The sequence below is a fragment of the Eublepharis macularius genome, chromosome 8 (genome assembly GCF_028583425.1).
Source record: "Eublepharis macularius isolate TG4126 chromosome 8, MPM_Emac_v1.0, whole genome shotgun sequence".
Lineage (NCBI taxonomy): Eukaryota > Metazoa > Chordata > Lepidosauria > Squamata > Eublepharidae > Eublepharis > Eublepharis macularius.
Window position 1 is genome coordinate 96,165,312 of NC_072797.1, and position 27,242 is coordinate 96,192,553.

The 27,242-nt window shown below is 41.1% G+C and overlaps 2 protein-coding genes across 2 annotated transcripts in view; one reads left to right on the forward strand and one right to left on the reverse strand.

Annotated features, from left to right (window-relative positions):
* Positions 1-579: 579 nt before the first annotated feature.
* LOC129335139 (guanine nucleotide-binding protein subunit alpha-14-like) lies at positions 580-7,002 on the forward strand. The gene is made up of 6 exons (XM_054987591.1): positions 580-669; positions 2,028-2,173; positions 3,212-3,339; positions 3,896-4,051; positions 5,561-5,932; positions 6,932-7,002. The coding sequence occupies exons 1-6, from the start codon at positions 580-582 to the stop codon at positions 7,000-7,002; spliced, it is 963 nt and encodes a 320-aa protein (XP_054843566.1).
* A 4,768-nt stretch (positions 7,003-11,770) lies between these two features.
* VPS13A (vacuolar protein sorting 13 homolog A) overlaps positions 11,771-27,242 on the reverse strand; it is a 179,348-nt gene continuing 163,876 nt past the window's right edge. The window contains exons 69-72 of the mRNA XM_054987202.1: positions 21,669-21,754; positions 17,146-17,269; positions 15,019-15,093; positions 11,771-13,144 (exon numbers count right to left, since the gene is read on the reverse strand). Of these exons, the coding sequence (XP_054843177.1) occupies positions 13,097-13,144; positions 15,019-15,093; positions 17,146-17,269; positions 21,669-21,754 (333 nt within the window). The 3' untranslated portion in view covers positions 11,771-13,096. The remainder of the gene's footprint in view (positions 13,145-15,018; positions 15,094-17,145; positions 17,270-21,668; positions 21,755-27,242) is intronic.

Here is a 27,242-nt window from a genome sequence, read left to right on the forward strand (position 1 = left end):
GAGGTCGATCGCGGGCGTCCCGTAGGGGTCGGGGGTTCCTCTACCGGAACCGGGTCCTCCTGGGAAGAGGTCAAGACAGGAACCGGGTCGGGATCCTTGCGCCTCTTTTCCGGTGGGTCGGAACCGAGCGCACCCGAAGGGGCCGGTAGCGGAGAGGAAAGTAACTGCTCCAGAACCGCCTTGTCCCTTTTGGAAGAATGTTTTCTCTTCTTCTTCTTCTGCTTGTCAGAGTCGGACGGAGCGGATGGTTCTCCCGCTGTCTCCGAAGCGACTGCACCCTGAGACGGTGGAGGCGTCGGTCGTGACACCGAAGGCGTCCGGCTCCGAGACGCAGCTCGATCCAAGGCTGGTGCAGCAGATGAAGTCGAGGGCGGTCGGCTCCGAGGGAGCTTCGGAACCGATGGAGCGGGTTCCGACGCGCTCCGAACCGAGGAGGACGAGCGATCTCTCGGTCTCGACTCCGAATGACTCGGGGAAGGTAAGGCGCGAGGGGTCCTCGAGCTCACGGTTTCGGCCGGCCGAGGAGTGGATCCGGGCGCAGCAGATGGAGGTGCCTTCGCCGGAGGGTCCACAACAGACATGGCACGTTGCCACAGCGAGGCGTGCAAACGGTCCGCCCTCTCCGCCCTGGCCTTCGAAGTAAAGGCACGGCAATGTTTACAGGCCTGGGTATTATGGGTTTCCCCGAGGCAATAAAGGCAATTAGAATGGCCGTCTGACCTGGTCATCTTTCGATTACAGGAGACGCATCGTTTGAACAAAGCAGTATCCGACATCGCGAACGAGTAGAAGAGCTAAAAACCTCATCTATCGGCGGCGAAAAGGAAACTGAGGGTATGTGTGGGGCGCTCCGCCTTCTATAGTCCATTTAGGCGGGAAAATGGCCGCGCATGCGCGGTGGAAGGCGAGAGCGCCCCCTGGTGGCTTTGAGCTATAAAAATCTCCGGTATCGGCAGGCCTGCGCGTGCGCAGTCCCATGTGGGACTGCACAGGAAGACCGTGGATGAACTACCTCTTAAGCTCTCCTTTTTGTGCCCCCTTTCTTAGGCAGTCATGAAGGAAACCTTCACACTAAGCCTTTCCTTGAATGAAACCTGAGAGAACCAATCTCCTGCTGCTGATTGTAAGTGCTACCCCTCCACCCAAACAGCTAAGGGGCAAACAAACAAGCCTTCTGTATTATTACACCCTTGACAAATTTAGTCTACCCCAAAAGAGTCTCCTAAACTCTGCTGCTCACCAGAAAAGATGCCTGCAGCAGCAGCTGTCTCTCCCCCCCACCCCGCCCCGATATTCTTTATATCCAGCTGAAACAAAGCAAATCTTTCATGGAGGATACAGACTTGACTTGCTGTTGGGGTGGGGAAACTTAAAGGGCAGGTGTAGGCTTTTGGGAGTTTCTGGAGCTGTAGGCATAATGGCTCCAGATTTACTGTCTGCTGGTTTTGTGGGATAGTTGCTGCCTGCCAGGCTTGCATTGTTGAACTTAAATGGGTTGCTCATGAACATCGGATTCATGTAGCTCAGATTCATGCAGTTCCTGTTGTTCTGTCTCAAAAAAATGATGGATTCATTTGTTCTTGAACCATCTGGCCCTCACTTTTAACAATACCTTGTAGATGCAAATCAGCTGTGATTGTTGTCAGATAGTGAAATGCTCGTCTCCGGTTTAATATATTAAGAGTCACTGTTCCAGTGGATGCCATTGGTTTAGCTGCTGTATCAGTGGATCAGAGCAGCCTATTCCGGATACCTGCTGGGGAGGACTGTGGATATCACCGAATTGGAATTCTAGGGTCAGTGGGCAAAATACATTAAACAATACTGGTTGTGTGCCACAAAGGATGTATTTTGGGTGCAAATCATTTTACTGGTTTCAAACTTTTATAATGTATTGCCATTTCTTTTTAGACACAACAGCTGATGGCCTTTTGTATGCTTCCATCATACAATATTTATATTTATGAATTTTTAATAACAACAACAAAGTTTAGCATTTGTGGAATGTTTTAGCCTCTGAACTGCAGTTCAGAGGGAACTGCAGTTACCTTTCAGACTTGGACCATATTGCCATGCCATCATATGTGCCAACTCAGCAAGATGTACTCAGAGTAAGAGTGCCAACCACTGGAATTATTGAATGCCCCTTTGATTTAGAAAATACTATATTTAGGTAAGCTTGGGTGATGCAAAGGCAACAGATCTCAGGATGCATAATACTACTAAATAACCAGTTCTACAGATATGCCCATCTGTGCCAGCATGTGCAATGATGTAGTATCTAGTGCGAGCTAAATGGGGTGAGTCTTTAGGCTGCAGTTATGAACAACATAAGTAATATGTCAATCAGATAATATCATGCCAAATCTAGTCTCCTAGGAGATTCCAATCTTATTCCATTTCTGCCATGAATAATTGCATTGTACCAGTTGCTACTCTAGTACCACTTCCGACACGAGTGGTGGTTACTGGTGCAGTTTCATTGGTATATGCAGCCTTGCTACACCACTCTTACTATATATAGTTATTCCACAATCCTTACTGTCAAGTTAACTAGCCTGATGGTTTAAAGAATTTCACCATAAAAGATTTGTGTTTGAGTTGATTCATCCTAGCATCATGTAGTAGGAAGCTTCCATATCAACCCTGTTGACCTTTGCTAAAATTGTAATGTTAACGTGAGTACTTGTGATGCGTCTAGTGCATCCATAAAGGAAAGTAATTCAATAAGTTTTGGTGATAAAAATACTACTGACTGACCACTTGAATAGATTTATACAGGGCTTTTTTTCTGGGAAAAGAGGTGGTGGAACTCAGTGGGTTGACCTCGGAGAAAATGGTCACATGGCTGGTGGCCCTGCCCCCTGATCTCCAGACAGAGGGGAGTTTAGATTGCCCTCCGTGCCGCTCAGCTCCCCTCTGTCTGGAGATCAGGGGGCGGGGCCACCAGCCATGTGACTATTTCCAAGAGGTTCCAGAACTCCGTTCCACCACGTTCCTGCTGAAAAAAAGCCCTGGTTTTATACTGTTCTGGATCTTCATATTCTGTGGCAAACTAATCGTATCATCAGATTAAGACATCATCTGAACTGCTGTGAATAAATAGATGATGTTACTAGTGTTTGGTGGCCAGTTAGTACAAACAGGAGTCTGCTGGTGTTTGGTAAAGCCCTGGAAGTTTGGAACAATTACTTATGTTTCTGTTTAACAGAATGGTGGATGTTGGTGGACCGAGGTCAGAAAGAAGAAAATGGATTCATTATTTTGAAAGTGTTACCTCCGTAATATTCTTAGTTGCTTTAAGTGAATATAATCAAGTCTTGGCAGAATGTGATAATGAGGAAAAAAGAAATATTTTAGGTTGCTTCAGATTAGTGCTTTTTATTGGTCAATTATCTTCTAAGCCATCCACGTGTATTTTAAGCATGTGGCTCTTCTATTCAAAGTTTTAGTACCAAATGAGATACATGGGGGAAGTCATCTGAAAAATGCAGCATGGAAGAAGCCTGCACAAGTATCACTCCCTGGATAGTTCGGAGACCCCAGGGACATTCATTTTGTTTTCCAGATGTGCAAGATACTCAACACAGGGCAAACTTGGGGTCACATACTGCATTGATCTTGACAAAAGACTGATTCAGGCATTTCTAAGAACAAATCTTACATGGTTGCAATGGCTTTTCATTATAGAAGATTAAATTCCATTGCATTTAAAGTGTTGTTACAGTTTTTAGAATTCTAAAGGTAGGTTTTGCCACAGTTATACTTAGTATGTAGGTTTGGTAGAAAATCTAAAATTCTACCATCTGATTTGGGTATAAAATGATATGAAGTTCGATTTAAACATATTTGTTAAAAGTTATTATGCTTCATGATTCTTTCATACTTTCCTTGCAGAATCGGATGGAAGAAAGCAAGGCCTTATTTAAAACAATTATTGCTTACACTTGGTTTCTGAGTTCTTCAGTTATCCTGTTCTTAAATGAGAAAGATCTTTTGGAAGAGAAGATTATGCATTCCCATTTAATCAATTATTTCCCACAATTCACAGGTAAATCAGCCATTCTTGTTACCTTGCAATGCAAGCTTGCTCTGGGCCACCAACTTATATGATCAGCACTATGAAGCTAAATATTTGGTCTACTCCAATTCTCTGTCACACAACCAGGGCTTTTTTTCAGCCGGAATGTGGTGGAACGGAGTTCCGGAACCTCTTGAAAATGGTCACACGGCTGGTGGTCCCGCCCCCTGATCTCCAGATAGAGGGGAGTTTAGATTGCCCTCCGCACCGATCCAGCGGCGCGGAAGGCAATCTAAACTCCCCTCTGTCTGGAGATCAGGGGGTGGGGCCACCAGCCGTGTGACCATTTTCTCCGAGGTCAACCCACTGAGTTCCACCACCTCTTTTCCCAGAAAAAAAGCCCTGCACACAACCATAGTTTTATTTAGCCCCCACTTATCTCTGCTACTTTCATAGGGTGTATCTAATTGCCATGAGTGGCCCGCCCTATACAAAATATTTGGAAGAGAAGCAACCAGTGTGAAGATGTGTTTCTGCAATCTTGAGATAATTCTCCGGCGTGTAGAAAAATATGAACACTTTTAAAGAGGCAGGGTGCAGTTAAGACCCTCTCCTGTAAAAGAAAAAGCGATGTGTGCATTTTCAGACCTTGTGAGGAAAAACAATATTCAAGTGACATTTTGTGTTACTGTAGCAACTCAAAATGGTCCTTGATTTTATATAGCCTCCATCAGGAGGTGTGTATATGGAAGGGGTAAAATAAAGATGGGAAAGAGGAGAAGGACAGTCCATGGGGCAGTGAGCAGGAATGCCCAGGAGGGGATAGGAGAGGAAGCAGCAATTGAGGGTGGAGGGAAGAAATGGTAAAGGAAGGAAAGGAGGGGGGTGAATTGTAGCAGGGATAGGCAAAATTGAGGCAAGCAGGGGAAGGGGAGGAATGGGTGCAGGAAGCAAGGGTGAGGGAAGTAGAGGCAACCTGGGGAGAGGGGCAATTGGGGGAGACGGTTCCCCTTCCTGCAGATCCTCTTGGGCTTCTCATTATCAGTAATACTGTAAGCATTATAACACTTCATAGAAGAATAACTGAATACTTTAACACTGCACTATTGGAGTAGTAGTGCCATCTAAATCTTATATATTTGTCTGTAAGACCATTTTAATGTCAGAATTTGAGTACAGAAGATAAAGTCTTGGATCCTGTGTAGCTCAAGCAGAGCTGCACTAAATAAATGATAACTTTCCTGGCCCCCAAACTTTAAGCAGTATTTTACAAGCCCTGAAATTGTGTCCATGGTGCCTCCAGGAGCATCATGGAAATTGACGTGGGAACCTGCACTAAGCGGGGGAATCTGCAAAAACCACCCTCCCTCTCTTCTGCAGAAAGAAAGGAGGTTAGGATCCAAGCCAATCACCTGTTCTTGTAGAGTATTTTAAAACAATTGGTTAAAATTGAGTAATTCTACATATACTGATGAAAATAAATATTTAAGATTGGATTTGACTGTGTATCCTTAAAATAACCACTTTGTTGTTGAATAGAACCTAAGCAAGATGTCAAAGCTGCAGAAGAGTTTATTTTGAGTTATATCATTGAGATATATTATTTTGAGTTATATCAGGATCAGAATCCAGACAAAGAAAAAGCAATTTATTCCCATTTTATGTGTACCACTGATACAGAGAATATTCGATTTGTCTTTGCGGCTGTCATGGACACCATACTGCAGCTGAATCTAAGAGTTCAGTCTGGTGTGAATAAGATGCAGCGTTTGATTTATCCATTAAACTACTTTCACCTAGCTGAGTTAAATGCAACAGTAACAACAGCTCTCTCTCTCTGTATACTTGCAGTAACTGTTTCTGTCTTTACTGGACTTGAAATATTTACTGAACAGAAATGGAACTCCAAAGGTGATGTTTACAGATTTTTAAACTGTATGCTTTTGAATACTGCTTTATATTTCTTTTTAGATTTTATTTTGAGATTTCTGGTTTTAATATTATTTAAGGAAAACATTGTATAGGCCTTACATGTATGTATCCTGTCCCATCAAACTTACATTTTCATTATATTTAGTAATTCATTATCATATATAGATTTAAAATTAATCCAAAGATGCCTTAGGTATGCAATAGTGTGTTTCAGAATGTTAGCTGTAGGAACATTTGAATAACATATGCTTGCAACTTGAATGAAGCAGGTATAATAAATGCAGTACTTGAAGTTTTATATTGTCTTTTTCTTCCAACACAGATCTCTCTCTTTTTTTTAAATACTGTGGTCAATTAAAATGAAATTGAGCAGATTTAATGCAACAGTCCAGCAACTGAACAAGTTTCTTACCTAATTTCCCAAAATTCAAAACCACGAGACAAATGACATCATATTCAAAGGGCATAATTGATTTCAGAAACTTTCCTTTCCCCCTTAGAAGCTCCTTGATACATAAATCCTGAGCAAAAGAGTTATTTAAACCTATTACTTAACAGATGTAAGGATTGAGATACATTTTGCAACTGCCAGTGTAATTTTAGAATCTCTGTCATTTAATAAAAACGGTATTACCTTGGACACAGGTAATCTAGACCAGTCTATTAAAAGAGGGGTAGTATTATGCAATCAAGATCCTCATAAAAGGGACATTCCAATAACATATGCGCTAAAGAATCAATTGAATCACAGGAGCACAAGCAGATCCTTTCTGAATAAGGTAACCATATATCTGCCTTTCATAATCACAGAAGGGGTGGCATTTAATCTAGCAAGAGAGGAAGCATGGGATTGTTAATAAATAGGTGTATGAGGGCAAAAATCTTTGGGATGAGCAAGCACAGTGATCTTGAATCACCATGCTAGCATAGTCTATCTCTTTAATGCATAATACTAGCATAATTAATCCCTTTTTACAGTTAAAACCTCCAGTTTCCCAAATTCACTAATCGTATCTGAAGATAAACCAATGAGTGACAATTTCTCATGAAGAGTTTTTGCCAGGAGGACCTGTAAGAATCTTGCTTCAAAAGAGCTAAATATCTCTCTGCACTAAAGAACAATTTGAGCAAAAGTAGAAACATTTAACCTAATTCAGCACTGAGAACACCACCTGCAACGCAATGTGGACCGTTTAGCAATCTCTAGACTCTTTGACAGAATTTATCCAAATGGCAGCACCAAAAAGAACAACTGGAATAACTTTTAGATTAAAAACTTTAATAGCTCCTGGAATATATTTTTTGCCTTCAGTATAAATTTTTTTTCAATAGGTCCACTACTGGGTTTCATTTTATTACGTATCGCCTTTTGGTGGGAATTCCAAATTAGGTTATACGAAAAAAAGAATGAAGTCTTTAACATGTTCAACTTCAATACCATCCAACAGCCAAGGAAACAGTCATTTTTTTCTCTTAGAGAAGATCGTAATCTTTGACCCAGAGAAGATTTTTAGTGATCACTGCAACCTCACCTTTGTGTGGGACAGGAGAACTGCATCAGCCGCATATGACAAGTTTGGAACATTACAATTTGTTAGCTTTGGAGGCTGGCAGATCTCCTGAAAAAATTCTGATAAATCATTTAAATATAAATTAAAAAATAAGGAGGCCAAAAAAACATTCTTGTCTAACCCCCTTATCCAAAGACTCAAACAATTCACCCCTCATCACTACAACAGACCTGAGCTGTAAAATCCGTATGAAATTGTTGCATGAGCCATAGCAATCTTTTATCCATTGTGGAATTAGATAATTTCCTCCAGAGTCTTTTGCCTGGAATAGCATCAAAGTCTCTCTTAAGATCCATAAAGGCAACAAACAGATTACTTCCCGGGGAGAATATTTCTCAGCTAAATGAGAATAAAACAATGATCCAAAACAGACCAACCAATCTGCTCCCAATCAGTTGGGTAATTTCAAAGAAAGCAAACTGATTGGACAATAGCAGCTTGAATAATAATGCTGGCCCTTTTGAAAAATCAGGTCTATTGTAGTATGTCTCCACATTTCTACCCTGTTCCAGTCAATGGGGCATCTCCAACTCGTGGAATCTGCGGAGTGCCAATGTGGGATTCCGTCCCCCCTAGAACCTTGTATTACAATCCGGAAGCGGAATGGCACCTTCAGAGATCCCTCAGTAATGAGTGGAGAATTGCAGGGTGGGGGGCTCAAATACAAATTCAGGAGCTGAACTTTTTAACGTGAGCATTCTATTCTGCTCCAGGAAATTTGGTGCCTGGAAAGCTGCTTCCTTACAGGATATTCATCATACTGTTTGAAAGCACAAAAAGAGATAAGAGGGAGGTGCCCTCCAGCTGGCCTTGCCTTCTTTTGTGTCCAATGGGTTGTCCCTAGGACACATTCAGGTTTATGAACCTCTACCTCTGGCACTTGCAGTATACCTTGAGCTCTCAGAATTGTCTCATTATAGTGTCAACTTATCTTTTCCAAGCAATGATAGGCAGAATAATTGTTGGACTAGTCTGGGAAACTTCTTAAGTTTTTTTAAGTCGATCTTTCCCTGTAGCTAACAATAATTGTTGAGGATTTCAATGCATATATATTGGCATTTGAGATGGGGATTGGTTGCTGATGGAAAATCTAGACTCCTTGGAGATAGGCTATCTGTTTTTATGATAAAAACTCTAAGAACTGTAGAATCAACCAGCTGAGACTGGGGATCTTGAATTTAATATTGGAACACGATTTGGTAGTGCTCAGTGGTAGAAGGGAGTGGATAAATTTGGGGATTTTTTTCCTCTCGAGGGTGATTTATTATTTTATTTCCCCTGCATTACTTACTTTTGCTGCTGATTTACAGGTGGGCCTTTATCTTGGTGGTGACCACTTTCCTTGGTGGGTTTGTCAGGGGAATCTTTTCCAGAACATCAGGATCTCCTTTTGAGAGCCCAGACTGGTCCGATGGAACGCATCTTTTGGATTCTTTAGATTTTTCGGAGTTTACCACACAGAAGGATGCTCCCTCCGAATTCCTTCTGGGAATGCTGAACAAGGCTGTGGAACTATTGAAACTTATCTTATCCAAAGGAGATGGACTTCTGCAACCCTCCAGCTGTTTGGGAAGAATATTATGCTAACTTGTTTGATGGCCCACCAATGAACAAAGAGCCTCTGTGGGAGCAAGTGATGTTCCCAGCATGGCCTAGAGTCTTGCCTGAAGAGACAGAGACCCTAATTAAGAAGCTGGGGTGCCTTCTCACAAAAGCATAACCACTGTTGTCATGTGATGATTTGATTACATCTAAAGTCCTTTGCTCTAATACTGGATGGTGGGCCCAATTCTTGGCACCTATTTTTAAATCAATAACAATATAGGTAATATGCCTAGATCCTGGCACCAAGCCATTATTGTACCAATTCATAAAAAGGGGGACAAACTCAATCCAGCTGACTACTTACTGATTATCCTTTTATTAGTGCTGATGAAATTATATGCATTATGCTTACACTAGAAACATGAACACTGGATCTACTCAGAACACGTTATAGGTCTCAAGCTGACAGGGTTTATGCACGTCCGCTCTATATTGGACCAGTGTGCAATTCTTTGCCATCTGGTGGAAAAATAATACGATTGCAAATGGTTCCCTGTATGTTGCTTTTATTGATCTACAAGCAGCTTTTGATTCTGTACCAAGAAACCAGCTGTGGACCAAGCCGAGAACTACTTCCATCGATTGCAGACTGTTGTGGTTAATTGAAAGACTATATAAGCCCACTTATGCATGTGTCCGCTATAGCAACTTGGGCCATTTGACTAGATCCTTCCGTTTGCGTAGAGGGGTCCATCCGGGATGTGTTTTGGCTCCTTTATTCTTAGATATACTGATATCTATACTTAGATACCAGAATACTGACTTGTTTGCAAAGCTAAAATCACCTGTCACTCTCCTTCTCTAGCCAGTATTGAAATTTCTGTACTATTATATACTGATGATACTTTTCTTCTCTCCCATACACCTGTAGGCCATTTTGTTGAAATATTTTTCTCAATATTGCATTGGGGGAAATTGGAAATCAATAATAATAAGTCAGCAGGAGGCTTGGAGCTGGAACACAGGGCTTGTGTCTCGTGAGCCAGTTGATCCAGCAACACAGCTCTCTCAAGCCTCAGCATAAATAAGCTGAGAGCTAGGCAGGCTCAGCTGCATTGGCTGGCAGGTGTTGGAGCTCAGGCCTGGATCCTGTGTGGAAGTATCACACCCAGTGCTTTGTTCTAAGTCGGCAGGCCTGGTCTGAGAGCCAGTCGGAAGGGGTCATGACAGGTAGCTTCCGATTGCTGAAAGTACTCTGTTCCTGCGCGCGCGCACACATGTGTAAAGGTATGGCTCCCCCTTCCTCTCTCCTGCTCCCCAAAACAGTCCTAAAATTCTGGTCGATAAAATGTTCATTTCTCCCAGAATTGTTGGAGTGTTTTGAGTCATTACAGACATCCCTGAGATCACTGGAAACAGGCTAATTTGGGGTTTAATTTCAGCTTGGGTATATCTGAATGCAGCCCCGTGGCACAGAGTGGTGTGCTGCAGCCCAAGCTCTGCTCACAACCTGAGTTCGATCCTGGTGGAAGCTGGGTTCAGGTAGCTGCCTCAAGGCTGACTCAGCCTTCCATCCTTCTGAGGTCATTAAATGAGTACCCAGTTTCCTGGGGGTAAAGTGTAGATGACTGGGGAAAGTAATGGTAACCCACCCCATAAAAAGTCTGCCAAGAAAACATCATGATGCGACGTCCCCCCATGGGTCAGTAATGACTTGGTGCTTGCACAGGGGACTACCTTTACCTTTTTTTTATCTTAATGCACACTGCTACGGATTAAAGGAGCTAATGTAAGTCCCTTCACCTCCCTCCAAAGGATATGCATTAGGAAGCCTTAGTGAGAGCAGAATTGTGTTGGTCAAAAAAAGTACCAAATGTATCGTTTAAATTGACATAAAAATCAGATCTGAACACAGGGGTGCCTTCTCACAAAAGCATAGCCGCCATTGTCATGTGATGATGCATTTTCTTGTAAAATGATTGTATCCAAAGTACCTGAGTAACACAAAAATAGTCTTTTATGTGTCTGCCTGCTTTTATGTATCAGGCCTATATATTACTGTCGTCTCTTTGGAAGAAAAACGATTGGAGTATAATCTTTGGCTTTTCTTTGCATATTAAAGACTGTGAGGTGGTTAAAAAAATCAAGCGACATGTAAATAATAATGATCCCAAAGCCCACTTGCTAAGATATAGGCTAGATCTTTGCATTTTTTGGCTAACAGCTCTGGAAATTTCCTAACAGCAGTTTTTGCAAAGTTTACGAATTGCATGACTGTGGCTCAGTTTAGCAGCTGGAGTTCTGATTTTTTTCAGCCTGTATATGAATCCAGCGGATGACAGAAATCCATTATCACAGATAAAAGGAAAGGAAGTCCAGTTTAAACAGACTAAGGCTAACAGACTAGTTATTTATTTTACGTATTTAGAAATAATCACATAGTTAGCAACTAAGGCTATGGCTGAAAGTGTAAATGTTCGATTTTGATAGGAAAGCTAGTTAAATCAATGAAGCTAGGCAGATTTCACATTCTACAGTCATATAACACAACTTCTACTTTGGCATTTTCCGTAATGATTCCTTTAATTTATATTTGGTATAGCAAAGAAAAACGTTATGGGGAAAACTGCAGTGTAACCAGTGGAGGTGGATACCTACTGGAGCAAGCAAGACTTTGTATAAATAAATACATACAATTACAGTTTGGCATGCCATTTACTTAGCTTTTACAACAAAGCTACAGTTCGGGTAGCTCAAGCACCACCAGCAATTTCAGAAGGACCAATTCCACTAACGACGTGTCCTCCCAACAGCAGTTTGGAAAAAATATTCTGGAACAAAAACTTACTACATGCATCAAACCATCCAGGGTCTTCAAATCTGAATTATGCAATACATTTAACATATTTGCATTCCTTTTCCCTTTCATGAAGCAGCTTATCCAGACAGCCATCAGTTTATAGCCATTATTGTTTAGCCTAACATAATCACATTTATAAAACACTGTGTTTGTAACCTTTCCCCCACCATGAGGTCAAGTGACTGTTCAGATTTTTGCATGAAGTAAGCATTATTTACCATTTAAGCTGAAATAAAATGTTAATGAATGATCTCTTAAGAATTTTCTATTAAAAATGATGTGCTTTAGCAAGGAACTGAAATTAAATTTGCTCTCAATATTATATAAATCCAAAGGAAACTCTTAAGTGAAATACTATTTCAGAACATGCCGTTTAACATGATTTTTGTGACTCCACTGATCATGAAAAACTAAAGACCATGCCATTGAAAGCATCACTGCAAAGGCACATCTCTACCCGGGTTATAAATAAACACAAAATAAAAACACATCTGTGTATGTGTACATCTATCATGAGGCACCAGAACACTTTGCTTTTTTTGTATCATATAAAAAGTGAATGCTAAAAATGATATTACAGTACCACAAACTGTTTATTTGTATAAAAAAAACTAAATAACCTCATGATATATATTAGTAAATAAAATGATTTCTTTTGAGTCAGCTAAGTCATTCAAAATGTAAGAGCAGTGCTGGTTATATCAGTCATTCCCTGAAGAATTTAACTCAATTTCAGTAAATATTCGTGTGTGATGTGGAAATGGTAGAAAGTTAAAGATCCAATGAAAACTGACAGAACTTAAGTGTAGATTTTAGAAATATCAATTATTACCACATAAAATCATAAGATTGCTTTCGGCTTTAGTCTCTAAACAATCATTTTTATACTCTAGTGTTAAATAATTGCGTATATTTTATAAATAAAAAGTTGAATAAGCCAAAATTTGGCAGTATTTCTCAGCGATAGAACAGTATGCATTGCACTGACCAAGACGGCCTTTTTTATTCTGCCTGTGCAGAAGATTGTGTCAATTTTTGACCATTCAACTAAGTCTGATACCCTTTGTATTCAAAACGGCATCAAATTCCAAGCAGGAATTAAAATGTAAATAGCTGGAATTGTGCGATCCATTTTCTGTGCATTTTAGGTTCTTGAACAGATTGCCATCATTGATTCTGGCTCTCCCTTACTTCTTCCAGCTTCGACAGGATCCACTGTGAAAATTCAGGAGGAAAACTGTTCAAAAATATATCCTTCCTCTAAATATTTAACACAGAAATGGTATAGGACAGATCGTATATCTATATGTACATTAAAACAAAGCCTCTCAAACTGTAGCAACCCTAATATCCTCATTTTGATTTAAAATTTCTTATAGACCTCCAAACCCTCCCCTATGTTCTCAGGTACAAGACAGTCCCTTTCCAAAGTACACTCAGCAAGCTCTTCATGTCACATGGACATGTCTTCTCATGTCCTCAGAACAACGCAGTGGGAACCGTATCAGCTACACTTTAAAACCAAATTTAAGGAAAATGTATATATTATCAGTACATAACATATAAGGTTAGGTCTCTAAGGGCAGCTGATTGTATAACACAACTCAAAAAATGAGGTTTTAATTAAAGAAAGCAAGGAGCACCCTTATTGTTTAATAACTTCTTACTAAAGGTTAGCTGAACAGGAATGGGATGAGACCTGGAACTTTCAGAGCTGCTCACAGACATAGAAAGAGACTTGTGCCACACTGAAAACTGTTTCTATGGACATAGACTGGCATGTCTATGCAGAAATCTTTTATTCTGGAAAATGGAATGAAAAACAGTTCCATTTTATATCATAAGTAACTATAATGACTGCATAAGGACTGTACCTACTTGATACTATTCAACCAATTAGGATCCTAGTACTGAACTACTGGTTCCCAGTAACTAATCAGCAGATTTCTGGTGCTCTGAGGAGATCTGGAAGCTAAGTAACTGCAGGCAATGACAACTCTATTCGCTTTTGCTCCTCAAAAGGGGCAGCAGCTGATTCCATCCAAGGCAAAGAACCCCGTCCTCATTCCTAGAAAACACAGTGATCTGTTTTCATGTTTCCTGGCTGAGTGCAAGAAGAGCTTAGCCTCTCTTTACTTATGACTGCTGACCCCTCTGGAATACCTGTGCAGACTGCCAGCGACCCTGCATCCCAGCCTGAGCCATCTGAGAGCCAACCTTGCTGTCAGGTTCATTCTCAAACTTGGCTGAGTCACATTAGAGTCTTTTATTGGCATCATAAGACAGAGACATCCACCGTGGAAATTTCGGTAACTGCAGCTGGACCACGCAAATACATATGCAGCGACTCCATGGGAGTACAGCAGAAAGAACACAGGCTCCCTATGTCAGCAATACAGCCAATCTTTTCTTAATTCAATGATGATGATGTAATCAATTTATTTTTCACACTTCTATATTGTGCACTGTTGTTTACCATTTTGTTGAATTAAGAAAAGATTGGCTGTATGGCTGACACAGAAAGCCTGTGTTTTTTCTGCCGTGTCTTGCTTGCTCTCTCTTTAAGAGCCTCTGTTCTAGCCAGTCCATGGGAGTACAGCCAACTTAGGAGCCTGCAGCAGCTCCTCACACTCATGACAGCAATCACATGAAGGCTATAGTCACATATGGATGTGAAATTCTGATCCAACAATTCCTTGAGGGCAAGCAGAATGTGAATGTGCTACCGTGTATAATGGACTTCCACCTGAATGGAATGCATGCAGTGAATGAGCAGGAAAGCCTGCTTGTACAGTTGGGGGGCAGAAATGCGGAACTGGCCACCTATGATTCTGTGTATATGGTTTTAACTGGTGATTTTTTCTGTTTTATTGTGTTGTATTTTATCCCGTTGTGGAATTGTATTTTAAGACTGCTGTACCCCTCCGGAGCCCACTTGCAGGGAGGGCAGGCTAAACACTAGATAAAACTAAACTATTTCACCTCTGTATCAGCATGCACACAGGACCCATGATAAAGGACTGTGATTGTGTATTAATTCCTAGAATCAAGATATCAGCATACGAATATTTGTGGTCTGTACTACGCACCTTGGCATCTTCTGGCGTTCTAAAATTAATTATTTTTCCAAATTCTTTGGCATGGAATACAGATTTAACTCGCTCCTACAAAATAAAGACAATTAGAACAGGAAATCAGCTTTTAAGTAAATATTAGTCTTGTGCTTTTGCCTTCCTGACTGAGTTCATACCTGTAATGACCCAAAGTTTCTTAAAAAACATTTTTTCTTTCTCTTTCATTAATTCATTCAAAACTATTTTAGTATTTGAATTATATCAGTTGAAAATAGTTCATTTAAAAGACTTATTATCCCACTTTTCTACAGAAACTCTTCAAGGCACCTACCTAATAGAAACTGAAAATCATAAATAATTTTAAAAGATAAAATTACTGAAACAAGCAAGAAATAAAGCAGCAAAGTAATTAAAATTCACTAGTAACAAAGAGCAACAGACAACACAGCTCAAATAAAATGCTTTAACTTGGTATTTAAGGGTTGGTAACCTACAGGGTAGATAATTCCGTAAGTGGGATGCCACCATAGCAAAGGATCTAGCCTGGTCTTCGCCCACCTACCCTCTGAGGAAGGGGCAATAATAGTCCTAGATGAGATATCGGTTCAGATAGGAGCAAGCAATCTAACAGATAACCTGATCCCAAACCCAGGGCTTTTTTTCAGCTGGAACATGGTGGAATGGAGGTCCGGCACCTCTTGAAAATGGTCACATGGCCAGTGGCCCCGCCCCCTGATCTCCAGACAGAGGGGAGTTTAGATTGCCTTCTGTCTGGAGATCAGGGGGCAGGCCACCGGCCATGTGACCATTTTTGCCGAGGGCAATTTAAACTTTAAAAAACTCCCCCCTTGTTCCAGCTGACCAAAAGTGATGTCATTGTGTGGGCCTGGGCGTGTGTGCGCACTTTGCGTGCGCACATGTGGTACCAGGGGCACCATCTCCTGCCAGGAGTTGCCCCCTTTTGGCAACCAACTGAGTTACACCACCTCTTTTCCCAGAAAAAAAGCCCTACCCAAACCATTTGGTGTTTAAGAGCCATACAGGTTTTCAAGGACTCTGAAGTAAGGGCAGGATCAAAGAGCACCCACAACTGGTGAGTTCAGTCCTTATATGGGAGTGCTACCCCATTGTTGCCCCCCAAGACCCATAGGAGTCTAGAGGTCATGCCATTCCATAGGATACAAGGAAAAATCACAGTAGGGATACCACACTAGGGAATCCCCCATTTGCAAACTTATCTCAAATCCAGTATCATAGCCTGTCAATTTCAACAAGGAAATGCAGACTCAAAGTGAGGCAATTAGATCCCTGTGAAAAACCAATCCAGCCTGGATATTGCTTATTGGCTCCTAGAGATCATTGCAGAACTCAGGCACATAAGAATTGTCGAAGTTTGTGAGAGTATTAGCAAGCATTTCACAATACTTACCAGTAGATTCCCAGAATAACTAACCCATCAGAGAAAGCAATTTAACCTCCTGTCCTGACTTACCACCTGTAAAGTCAACACTTCAGGGCATCCATGGATGAGGTCATGTTTGAGCCCCTACAACTAGCACATGTCCCCCACCCCCAATGACAGAACACAGGATAAATGTCTCAGCTTCCTGCCAGACGGTTATATTAGGATTCTTCCTCCAGCCTTCTCTCCTCTGCCACTGAGACAGCACATGCAATAATTGGAGGCAGAGTATGCTTTAAGCTGTTCCGTCACCCTTCCTTCACCCCCTTTGATCCTTGTTGTCTCTGTCATCTTTCAGTCTTTCTTCCGCTGTTAGGTCAATCTGATGACCAGCTTCCCTATGAAACTTTCTTCCCTCTGCTTCTTCAACTTTCCTACCCAGAGCCATCTTCCATTTTCTGGTCCCCTAGCCTTGGCTAATCCTTGAACGGTTACTGTGCCTTATCCTTTTCTAAGTCCTAAAGCCTCTGCCTACACCTCAGTTCCCCTTTAGCTTGGGATTCCTTTAGCTTGGTAAATCCAACTGTCTGTTTAATGCTATTGCAAGGTAGAAAACAAGGAACATTTTTCTCTTGTTGAAATTTATGAATGTGTCTGGGGGGGAAAGCTTTACCTATTAAAATACTACTTAATGGGATTAGTAACATTTTGCAGTAAAAGCCAAGGATTCATGACCATACCTTTGCTTCAATGCGCAACCTCCGTCCATCAACAATGAATGGCTCTTTGGTAAATTCATCATATGAATATTGCCATTCACATGTTAACTGTCCAAATGTACCTTTTGTCACGAACAATATTCCACTAACAATACAAGAGAAAGAAACTGTTACAATTATTAGAAGAATTGCAACCATAGTGTAACTCCTGTTTTTAAAAAATGATTTAAGTAGCCCCTAATTCAGGGATCCCATAATTTTGTCCAAAATGGGCACTTCTGGTATTTTAAGAACATTCTGTGGGTCCTACAACTAAATGGCTGCCATGGAATATGGGTCCAATTATGACATATTGAGAGAGTCAATAAAATGCCAAGATATTCCAAAACCAAGCATCATTCTATGATGGAGTCAGCGGCATCAAAACAGTGCTCTCTATAGACACAGAGATCTTGGAAGAATCTCATAATCTCATAAATGTGGGGGAAGGCTAGGAATTTTTTTGCTTTAGGGGAGAAGCAAATAGGAACCAGGAAACACATCAGTGAGCAGTATGACATCCACAGGCAACTGGGTGGGGATGATTGCCTTAGCTTCACTATTCTTTACTCAGTTTTAAATTCTCTCAATTCTGCAATGATCACACAGCTGGCAATTTGCTCAAGAAATGCTGCAAAAGCTAAAGAAATCTGAAAGATTTCTTAAAAGAATCTTTCTGTTATCTTGTTAACAGATTCTGACATTTCATTTCATGTGGCAGGGAATTTTACTGTTTGAAAAACAGAAGTTGAAAGTTCTCTTTATATGCAGAACCAGTCATATGGTTCTTTAGATTATGGCCTATTGTGTTTTCCTGTGGCCTATTTCTTTCCTATGTAAGACTGATTAATTCATTAAATTAAGATTACAAAATGCTTATGCATACAGTTTATAAGCACATGTGTCTGGTATCAAGACTTTTGTATGCTTTAATGCATACAAAGGTTCCCATACCCTTCAATAAAGACAAACCAAAACTTTTGCACTCTTCTCTACGGATGTGCAATTTGAGTTCGGGGTTTGGTAAATAATACCAAATATTACTTGATTTGGTAAGATTTGGTATTACCGAACTCAGTCTGGTATTGCTGATGCGATTCAGTGATGCTGAACTGAATTTTACTGAATGTATTTGGTAAAATTCAATAAAGCTTACAGCAAGGATCGCTGCTTCCCACCTCTTTGCCCCCAGCCACCTCCAATCTCTGTTATTCCCTATGGGAAAAACTATAGGGCTATTCAGGGGGATGGGGGTGGCATTTAGCAAAAAAAAAAAATCTACAAAAGGGGACATACTCTTGACTGTCCCCTAAAGACCTCCCAAGTTTCATGAAGAAGGTGCCTCCAGTCACCTTCAATCTCCATTATCCTCTATGAGGAAAACTAGGGGAGCTATCTAGGGGGCTGTGGTGGCATATTGCAAGCAAAATAGACTGAATTTGCAGGAGCCCTTCTCTTAACTTCTAAAGATGCCCCCCTCTGAGTTTCAGGAGATTAGACTCTGTGGGGCCCATTTTATGATCCCTCAAAGAAAGTGTCCCAGCCGCCCCATTTGTTTCTATTGTGGGGAAAAACTGACTACCACTGCAGAAACACATGGATCATGGCCACCATAGCCAGAGGCATGCTACATACCAAACAGCTAAACAGAACCAAAATGAAGCCCCCCCCCCCAAAACACCACCCGAGCAGGCTGACTAGTCACTCTCTCTTGTTCCTTCTGAGGACCAACATCACATCAAAATCACCCAAACCAAAATGAAGCAAGAGGGCACAGTCTTGTAACTGGAAATACAGTTAAGCAAGTTCAGGCAAAGTGTTCAACAACCCCAGCTTACTACAACATAACAATTTTCAGTCCAATTTATTTCAACAGAAAGGATGCAATACAGGCTTAAATATATCACTGAAACCAAAGACTAAAGAGCTTAACTTGGTTGTATAGAGCCTTGAGCTTTTAAAATAAACATGTTGACACTGGAGGTCCTTTCCAACCCAATGATTCAATAATATTCCATATGCTACAAAAGAGAAAAGCAAAAAGTCTAGCCAGTTTTGAGAAGGGAAAAAAGGTCTTAAAAATAAGCATTTGCTAACTTCAAAATAGATCTAGAAAGATAAGCTGAGCTATTGTTTAATAACCTTAAAATTACTATTCTCATTTTCTGTTATTTATTTGAAGTGTTCCCTTTGTATCAGTTTGGTTCGGGGGGGGGGCATTCCTTTGCCTGAGTTTGTTTCTAGTTGCAAGACTGTCCCTTGCTTCATTTTGGTTTGGGTAATTCTCTGGAGTATATGGAACAATGGAGAGTGGTTGGTCAGCCTGTTCAGGGAGCACGGGGTTTGGGGGGGGCTTCATTTTGGTTCTCTTGGGCTGTCTGGTGGGTAGATTGTAATCAGAAGCGTGTCTGTGTCCATAGCAGCAATGATCCATGTTTTTATGCAGTGGGAGTCAGTTTTTCCCCGCAACAGTAACAAATGGGGTGGGTGGGGGCATCTTCTTTGGGGACCATAAAATGGCTCCCTAGGATCCAGTCTCCCTGAATCTTGGGGGGATCTTTAGAGGGGGTAGTTAGGAGTAGGTCCCCTGCAAATCTGGTGGATTTTGCTTGCAAAATGCCACCACAGCCCTCTAGATAGCTCCCCTAGTTTTCCCCATAGGGAATAATAGAGATTTGAGGTCACAGGTGGCACTTTCTTGGGGGGGGGGGGTAAATGTCCCCCAAAGTCCAATCTTCATGAAACTTGGGGGGCTGTTAGATAGTTATGAGTGGGTCCTCAGGAAATTTGGTAAAATTTCAACAAAAAATTGCCCCCCCCCCACTCTCGGAAAGCCCTGAATCACGTTTCCCATTGGAAACAATGGCTAAATTTTATTGGATTTGTTGAGCCGGAGAATGAATTTAGTATTTGGGGAATGCTGACACCCCCCCCCCCACTTTGGTATTACCAAACCAAATCAGCAGAATTTTTGTTCAGTGCACACCCGTACTCTGCTCTATTGAAGTGAATGAAAAAGAAAGCTCTTGGTGTGGGATCTCAGTAAGTCCAATGGACTATGGTATCCACAAGTAATAGTTAGACCAATATAAACAAAGGAAGAATATCAGTATTAGAAGAGTGTCAATTTTTATTATTAAAAAGTAAAAGCTGAAGCTGAAGGAAATGAAAGAAACTGAGTCCAAAAATAGCAGGTTGAGTAACTGTAACTGGTGGTCTCAGTAGTTATCCGAACAGAGTGTTGGTACAGAACTGTGAGGCTCTCCCCTGCTCTGGCCCTGCCTTAGCGGGTTCAGCTGTAGCATCATTGGTTGGGCGGGTCCCAGCTGGGTGACTCAGGTTGCAGGAAAAAGCATGGGGCGGGCTAACGTTGCCCAGGTGTCCCTCACTGCTCTTAGCTATGGTCTGGTCTCACTCTGTGCTCTCCTCAAAGCTCCTTCCTCTTCACCCCTGCTTGTGGGTGGACTTCCTTTTTATCCCCTCGCCATTCCCAGGCTCCACCTCCTACTCCTGCCCCCAACAACCTAACCATTGCCCTGGCTGCCTTAGATAGCCACATCTGTGGTTGCTCAGCTGCCAGCCTCCCCTGGCTATTTCCAACCCCCTCTAGCCAGCCTGGTTTGCTGTGCTGCTGCACTTTCCCTGCCTGCTTCTGTGTTGGGGTGTGGCCCAGTGCTGCCTTTGCTGTCATTGATCTGCTGCTTGCAGTGGCGCTGTCTGTCTGTCTCTGCCTTCTGTACCCTTTCCCTCTGGCTGGGCTGTTGAGCTTCCTATGGGCTGAGGCAAGGGGCAGCCCTAGAGCCTTGGCTGGGCAGACTTAAGGGCCTGCCACCTAGCCTGCCTCCTGTTACCAAGGCCTTGCCTGGGCTTCCTGCACCTGTGGCTTCCTTGGCATTCCTGGCCCTTGTTAGTGTCTCCATTGCCTGTCCCATCATTGCTGGGTGAGTGCTAAGGGGGGCAGGGCAGGATGGGGGTGGGAGAGGGCTGTAAGCCTTGTTTTTGGGATGTGCAGCCCAGGGAGGGTTCCCAAGTCCAGCCTGGGTGCCAGACAGGAACTCATATGTGGGACTGAACAGATGACCACTCAAAGCCAGAGTACGATATTCTAACTCTTGGGTATTCAATTCCAGTTTTTCACACTAAAAATCTCAACTCCTCTTCCCACCTTAATTATTATGAAGCTACAAAGGAAGTACGTTGAGGAAAAATAAAACCAAACTGGCTACTGTTTTTTCACTACTTTGGACTCAAAGGTTCTGTTTCTTCCAATGGTAGGTTTCTTGTCTGAGACAGGGATCTTTTTACCAGTGGAACACACCTCTTCTTCTGCAGAAAGGCTCCCCTACAGGAGAAAGGCTCCAGCAGAACACAACCTTGATATCCAACCAAAGAATCTTTACTTTCAAAGATGTCAGCACTTTGATTTAATACTCACTGGTAAATATAAAAAAGGACCTAAAAGCATGCTAGGTATGCGGTTTAAATAGACAAAAGGAAAGCCTTACCTTTTTGTTATCATCAGCAAATCTGTATTATTAATCATGGCATGTGTGAAGTATCTCAGTTTTGCAAATCTTCCATTTTCAATATTCTAAAAGGAAAAATAAATGTGTATACAATTGCCTAGATTGGAGTAATTTATTTAATATTTAATAACATTATCTGTTTCAACTTGTGAGAACTTTAGAAAATCCACATGGGTAAGTTTTTTAAACATTCTAAGTGTTTTATATATATATATATATATATATATATATATATATATATATATATATATATATATATATATATATATATACACCACATTCACCTGCAAGATACAATACTCATATTTTCATTACAGTAATATTTGCCCTCAGATATGCTTCATATTAGGAAAACTTCCATGGTTTAAAGTAGTGATTTGTTCTTATATCTTAATTTTAGTGTCAACATACAACAGCTGAGAGAACATTTTAGCTTTCTAGCAGAACCTAACGTGATCCAGCTCACAGAGTCCAGCACCCATCTCCACCCCCTCCCCCAATGCTGCGACTCTGCTCTAATGTAGCTAATAATGTACCATCATTCTTTTCAAACATTTATATGGCACAGGTATTCTGGAAAGGGAGCTTTACTGAAGGGTAAGGTAAAGCTTCCAGCAGTCTCTTGTGCTACATCTAAAAGGACCACTAGAGGGCAGTCATGTTTGCCAATAAGCAAAGCCCTAGAATTTAAGGGAACACAATAAGGCATTTTAACGGCAAGCTGTTGAGACTGGCATCATGCGGCTAGCCTTGGATTCTATTGTTACTATAAAATAAGCTTTTCGCTTTTACTGAAACACCTAAAGCGGCCCCATATAATCAGGCTGCCCATCTTGCAGTTAACAGTAAAAAAACCAAAAATCTACCAACCAACATTAGCAATCAGCTTAATTAGCGGTTATACTATAAGACAAAAGAATTATCCAACTTTACAAACAGAACCAAGAAAGTTTTACAGTTGATCACAGATATTGTTGATTATGAGGTGGACAGCATAACACAGGGAAGTTTGTTCAAATTAATGTTTATTCTATCATTGATCCCTTTCTTTACAGCAGACCAATTTAATTATTACATTCTGGGGAAACCTCTAAACCTAGTGTGAATTTCAGAGCCAGTTATGACAAACCATCAGAGGCTGACTTTTGTATGAATGCCACCCTGCAAGGAATATAATCATGAGAGCAGTGTGACGTAGCAGCAGTGAACTTAAGGAGTTTACTACTACTCTTCTGCCAACTGAAAAACTGTAAATTGCAGAATTCCCATTCATGGAAGGGAGCAGGTGATCCTATGCAGGTTCCCTACTCCTCCTAATGACCCTGCTCACATAAGTAGTCCACATAAGCGAGGAGTTTTCAGCAGCACACTTGCTCCAAGACGTATTTGGAAGCATCTCTCTGGCTTTTAAGCAATTTAAAGCCCTATCTTTCTGGGATCAGAGAGATGCCGACTTATACAATTAAGTCAATTCATTACTTTTTGTGGACAAAAAGTAATGAATTAACTTAATTGTATAAGTCGGCATCTCTCTGATCCCAGAAAGATAGGGCTTTAAAAATTATGCAGCCACAGAGCTACCATAGTGATATGAATGCAACCCAGCCTGTTGGTTATGTCTCAGTGTATTGCCAGAACAGACTCTATATCTAAAATATCCGGTCTTTAATACTGGACTATTCAGTGGGGTTTGCAAACTTGCAAGTGTTTAGCATTTAGATTGCCTGAGTTTTAGATAAATGTGGAATTATTCAGAGACAAGAGGCATTCCTATCCAGGCTGTTAATGTGCAGACATCCTTTCTTGATGTGGCTCTCAGGGACCAGAAGACAGTTAATAGGGTATAGCTAAGCTTTCAAATATGACAATCTCCAGGGCTTTTTTTCTGGGAAAAGAGGTGGTTGAACTCAGTGGGTTGCCCTAGGAGAAAATGGTCACATGGCTGGTGGCCCCGCCCCCTGATCTCCAGACAGAGGGGAGTTTAGATTGCCCTCCGAGATCAGGGGGCGGGGCCACCAGCCATGTGACGATTTTCAAGAGGTTCCGGAACTCCACTGCGTTCCAGCTGAAAAAAAGCCCTGACAGTCTCTAAGTTCGTATTGCAGTATTAAGGGGCTGAATGGAGCTTTTAAACATGTGAAACACGCAAGAAAGGCTGATGGGCATAATTACTAACATTTAATTAATTTGATGCAAATATACTGCCATTCTCTAGGTCATTACTGCATAAACTGCCAGTTTGGGCATAAAACTCCAATAAATTACCTCAAATACAAAAGCTACAAACATTTCTAAAACAAAACATCTACCACTACATGCACAACCTATAGCATCAAGAGGTAATTGTTTACCTTGTATAAAAGTGCAACCATAGTAATCTATTTACATCACAAAGAAAAAAACTGGCAATTTTTAGAGTGAACACTTTTCAAAGAAAGGAAAAGTTTAAATTTAGATTTTAAATTAGGATAAAAACACATCTTACATAAACGTTTTAAAACTTTTTTAAAGGATTTCAGCAAATCAAGTTTGTGAAAATGCCATATTAAAACACTAATTATTCATAAGATGAAAAAATGGTTGTTTATAAAAATGACTTCTATTTAAACATGATTCTAAAAATCATGCAGAATACTCCAAACCAGAGACTGTAATCTTCAAGTACTGAATTTTATCAAGCATTTTACAGTAAAGACAAGTATAAAATTGCAACACAACTAAAGCCACAGTGAGTTCATAGTTGTAGTGAGATTTATTAAATCACAGCCTTCGTACCCTACACCGTGTTTTTAACAGCAAGTGTCCCCCGAAACACATTCATGTTCAAATGCTTTTGGTACTCAGGAAGACCAGAGGCTATTAGCTTTAGTTGCATAGGGAAGCTGTCTTGAACATCTTCTGAAATGTCTTCTTTTTAGAACTCTCTCATCTGAAAGCTAGGAAGCCTCTCCACTGAATTGGACCTACCCATTGACTTAATGATTTATTGATCCCAGGAACTGCAGTGTAACCTGATGTTGGTGCAGTATAAGCAGTTCTACATCATTCAGCTCTGCCTATTATATCCAGAAACATGTCATACAACTTGCTCTTTACTGTTCATTAGATGCATGCTTCAGTCTCAGCATTCAGTTTCAAATGTTCCAGGATATACTATCATTCCACAGTTATTATATCCCAACTATTTTCACCAAGTCCAGTATTCTACTCCTTGCTTCAATGTGCTGTTTTTCTCTCTCAACCATCATACGTAGCCTTCTATGTCCTGTAATGGTCTTGCAGATTTGTGTCCTGCCCTCTTCAAGTAAATGAGAGCAAGTACGTTGGTCCTAGCAGAGAAATACAAACATTTTCACGCATTTCTTTCCAATGTGAAAAGCAAGTTAAAGGCCAAGGCAGCACCATTCTGATTGGCATTACCACTCCCTGAAGAAATAAGGAAGCATTACTAGTACCACCTTATCTGTACTTATACATGTATTTGTATATGAATTTGTGTGTGTGCATGCATACGTAACACATACGTGGGGTGGGGAGAGGACCTATGAGGACCTGCAGGAGAAAATCTCATCTCCCTCATTCCTTCTCTCCCTTTTTGCTTTTCGATTTTCCACATGGCACCTCCTTTCCCACCTCCTTTTTTAGGTTCCCCCTGGCAGTCTCCCCTCCCTTGGTCTTCGACTTTCCCCTTTAACTTTTCCATTCTTCCCCCCAGCTTTACTTTCCCTTCCATCTTTTACCTTTTTTATTCAGTCTTCCTCTCCCCCTTCCCCTGCAATGACATTAACTGAAGCCTAGGATTCTTAGCAATGTTGGTTGCAGGTTATTTAGCAAATGGCCACCAACATCTCATAATGCAGTCTCATGAGTAGAGATGGGCACGAAGAGAAAAAACAAACATGATGTTCGTTGTTTGTTGCCATCCACAAACAGGGACTCACAAACACTTACGAGCATGACCTGTTCACGAACATATTTGTGGTTGGATGTTCGTGGGGGCCAGCAGACTCTCCTCCAGCCATCATCCAAGTCAACATCCCTACTGCACCACTTCCAGAAACCTTACCTGAGCAGGCAGCAGGAAAGGTACCAATAATAAATAATCTTTTGGCCCAGGGCCTGGCAGCAGCCCTGGAACTTGAAGGGGTAGATCCCTATCCCACTACATACAAAGAAAAGTCAAGCTCCAATGCACTCTATCAAAATGCCAACAGCAACTGTCTCTCCACTGTCTGCCCCTCCCCCGGTCTTTCCTCCCTTGTCGTAACAAATTTGGAGCTTCACACTTGAAAGGAAGACCTGCCTATCAAGCTAAATTGGGCTTAGATTGGGGTTTCCAGGGCAACAGCAGGAGTTCAGACAATCCCTGCCCAAGTTGCTAAGGGAATTGATTGCAGGTGCCAGACTGTCTGGCTTGACGAACAGCAACAAATGAGGCTTGCAATGACCACCTGTTCGTTTAGAATGGGGCCTCATGAACAGCTTGTTCACAAACAGCAGATTGGGCTGTTGGTGGCTTTTTTTTGTTCGTATTGCTGTTCGTGCCCATCTCTACTCATGAGATGTTAGTGGCATACTTTTTTTTAAAAAAAGTATTTTTGTTTAAATACAGGTTCTTCACAAGTTACATTTTCTTAAACGTAGGCATTTTTTAATGATTCTTGAATTCTTCTGCCCCAATTTTTTTTACAATTCATATTTTCCTGCAAACCTGTGTTTCCTCCCAAGTCTTGTAGAAAAATCCCCCCGACTGTCCTATAAAATCTCATTTATCTGGATTTTTTGAACCACACTCTATGGCTGAGTTCATAAATTATATTTGCACAAATATTCCCCCTTGCATGTCAATTCTGAGAAATACAGAAATAATAGTTATCAACTTGACACTGCCATCTATGACAATGTGACAGAGGAAGATGATCTGAGTAAGACTGTTTGCCATCCCTACAAGGAACTGGAACCATAATAATCAGATAGCTGTAGGAAGAGTTTTTGCAAAGACATTTGCTGAGCTAAGAAGGCATGGAAATTTGCTATATGACAGGATACCTTTAGAAGGATATAGCTGAACCTTTGTACTCACTGCAGTTGATTTGGTTTGATCTACTATATTTACCAGCAGCAGCCCCTGATCCTTAACACAACTATTGCCCAACCTGGATTTTAAGACTTCTACAAAGTCTGCTTCCATTCTATTCAGTAAAATGCTGGAATTAAAGAAATGTTTAGTTATAGTAGTAGTCCTACTCGTTTTATTTATTTATTGAAATATTTATACCCTTGGGGTACATGTTGGAGGATTACAATTCCAAGTTTAAAAACGAAGTACAATAAAACCCCGATTAACCGCCCTTACAAAAAATACCTACATCTTAGAGTCCATTAAAAGTTCTAGCAAATAAAATATCTTTGTAGTGATCCCTAAAAACTTGTAATGATGGCGCACTTTTACCTCCTCAGGGAGCCTTTTCTATAGGGTGATAGTTACCATAGAAAATGTAAGGGCTCTAGTAAATGACAGGCAGGTACATTGTGGGGGCACTATGAATAAAT

What these genes read in the sequence shown, in the direction of transcription:
- LOC129335139 (XM_054987591.1), top strand. Translation starts at nt 580, where the DNA reads ATGGCACGTTGCCACAGCGAGGCGTGCAAACGGTCCGCCCTCTCCGCC. An exon ending in CTTGGCAGAATGTGATAATG is followed by an intron (nt 3,340 to 3,895) that starts AGGAAAAAAGAA and finishes TACTTTCCTTGC; the next exon opens with AGAATCGGATGGAAGAAAGC. An exon ending in ACAGAAATGGAACTCCAAAG is followed by an intron (nt 5,933 to 6,931) that starts GTGATGTTTACA and finishes CCCTTTTTACAG; the next exon opens with TTAAAACCTCCAGTTTCCCA.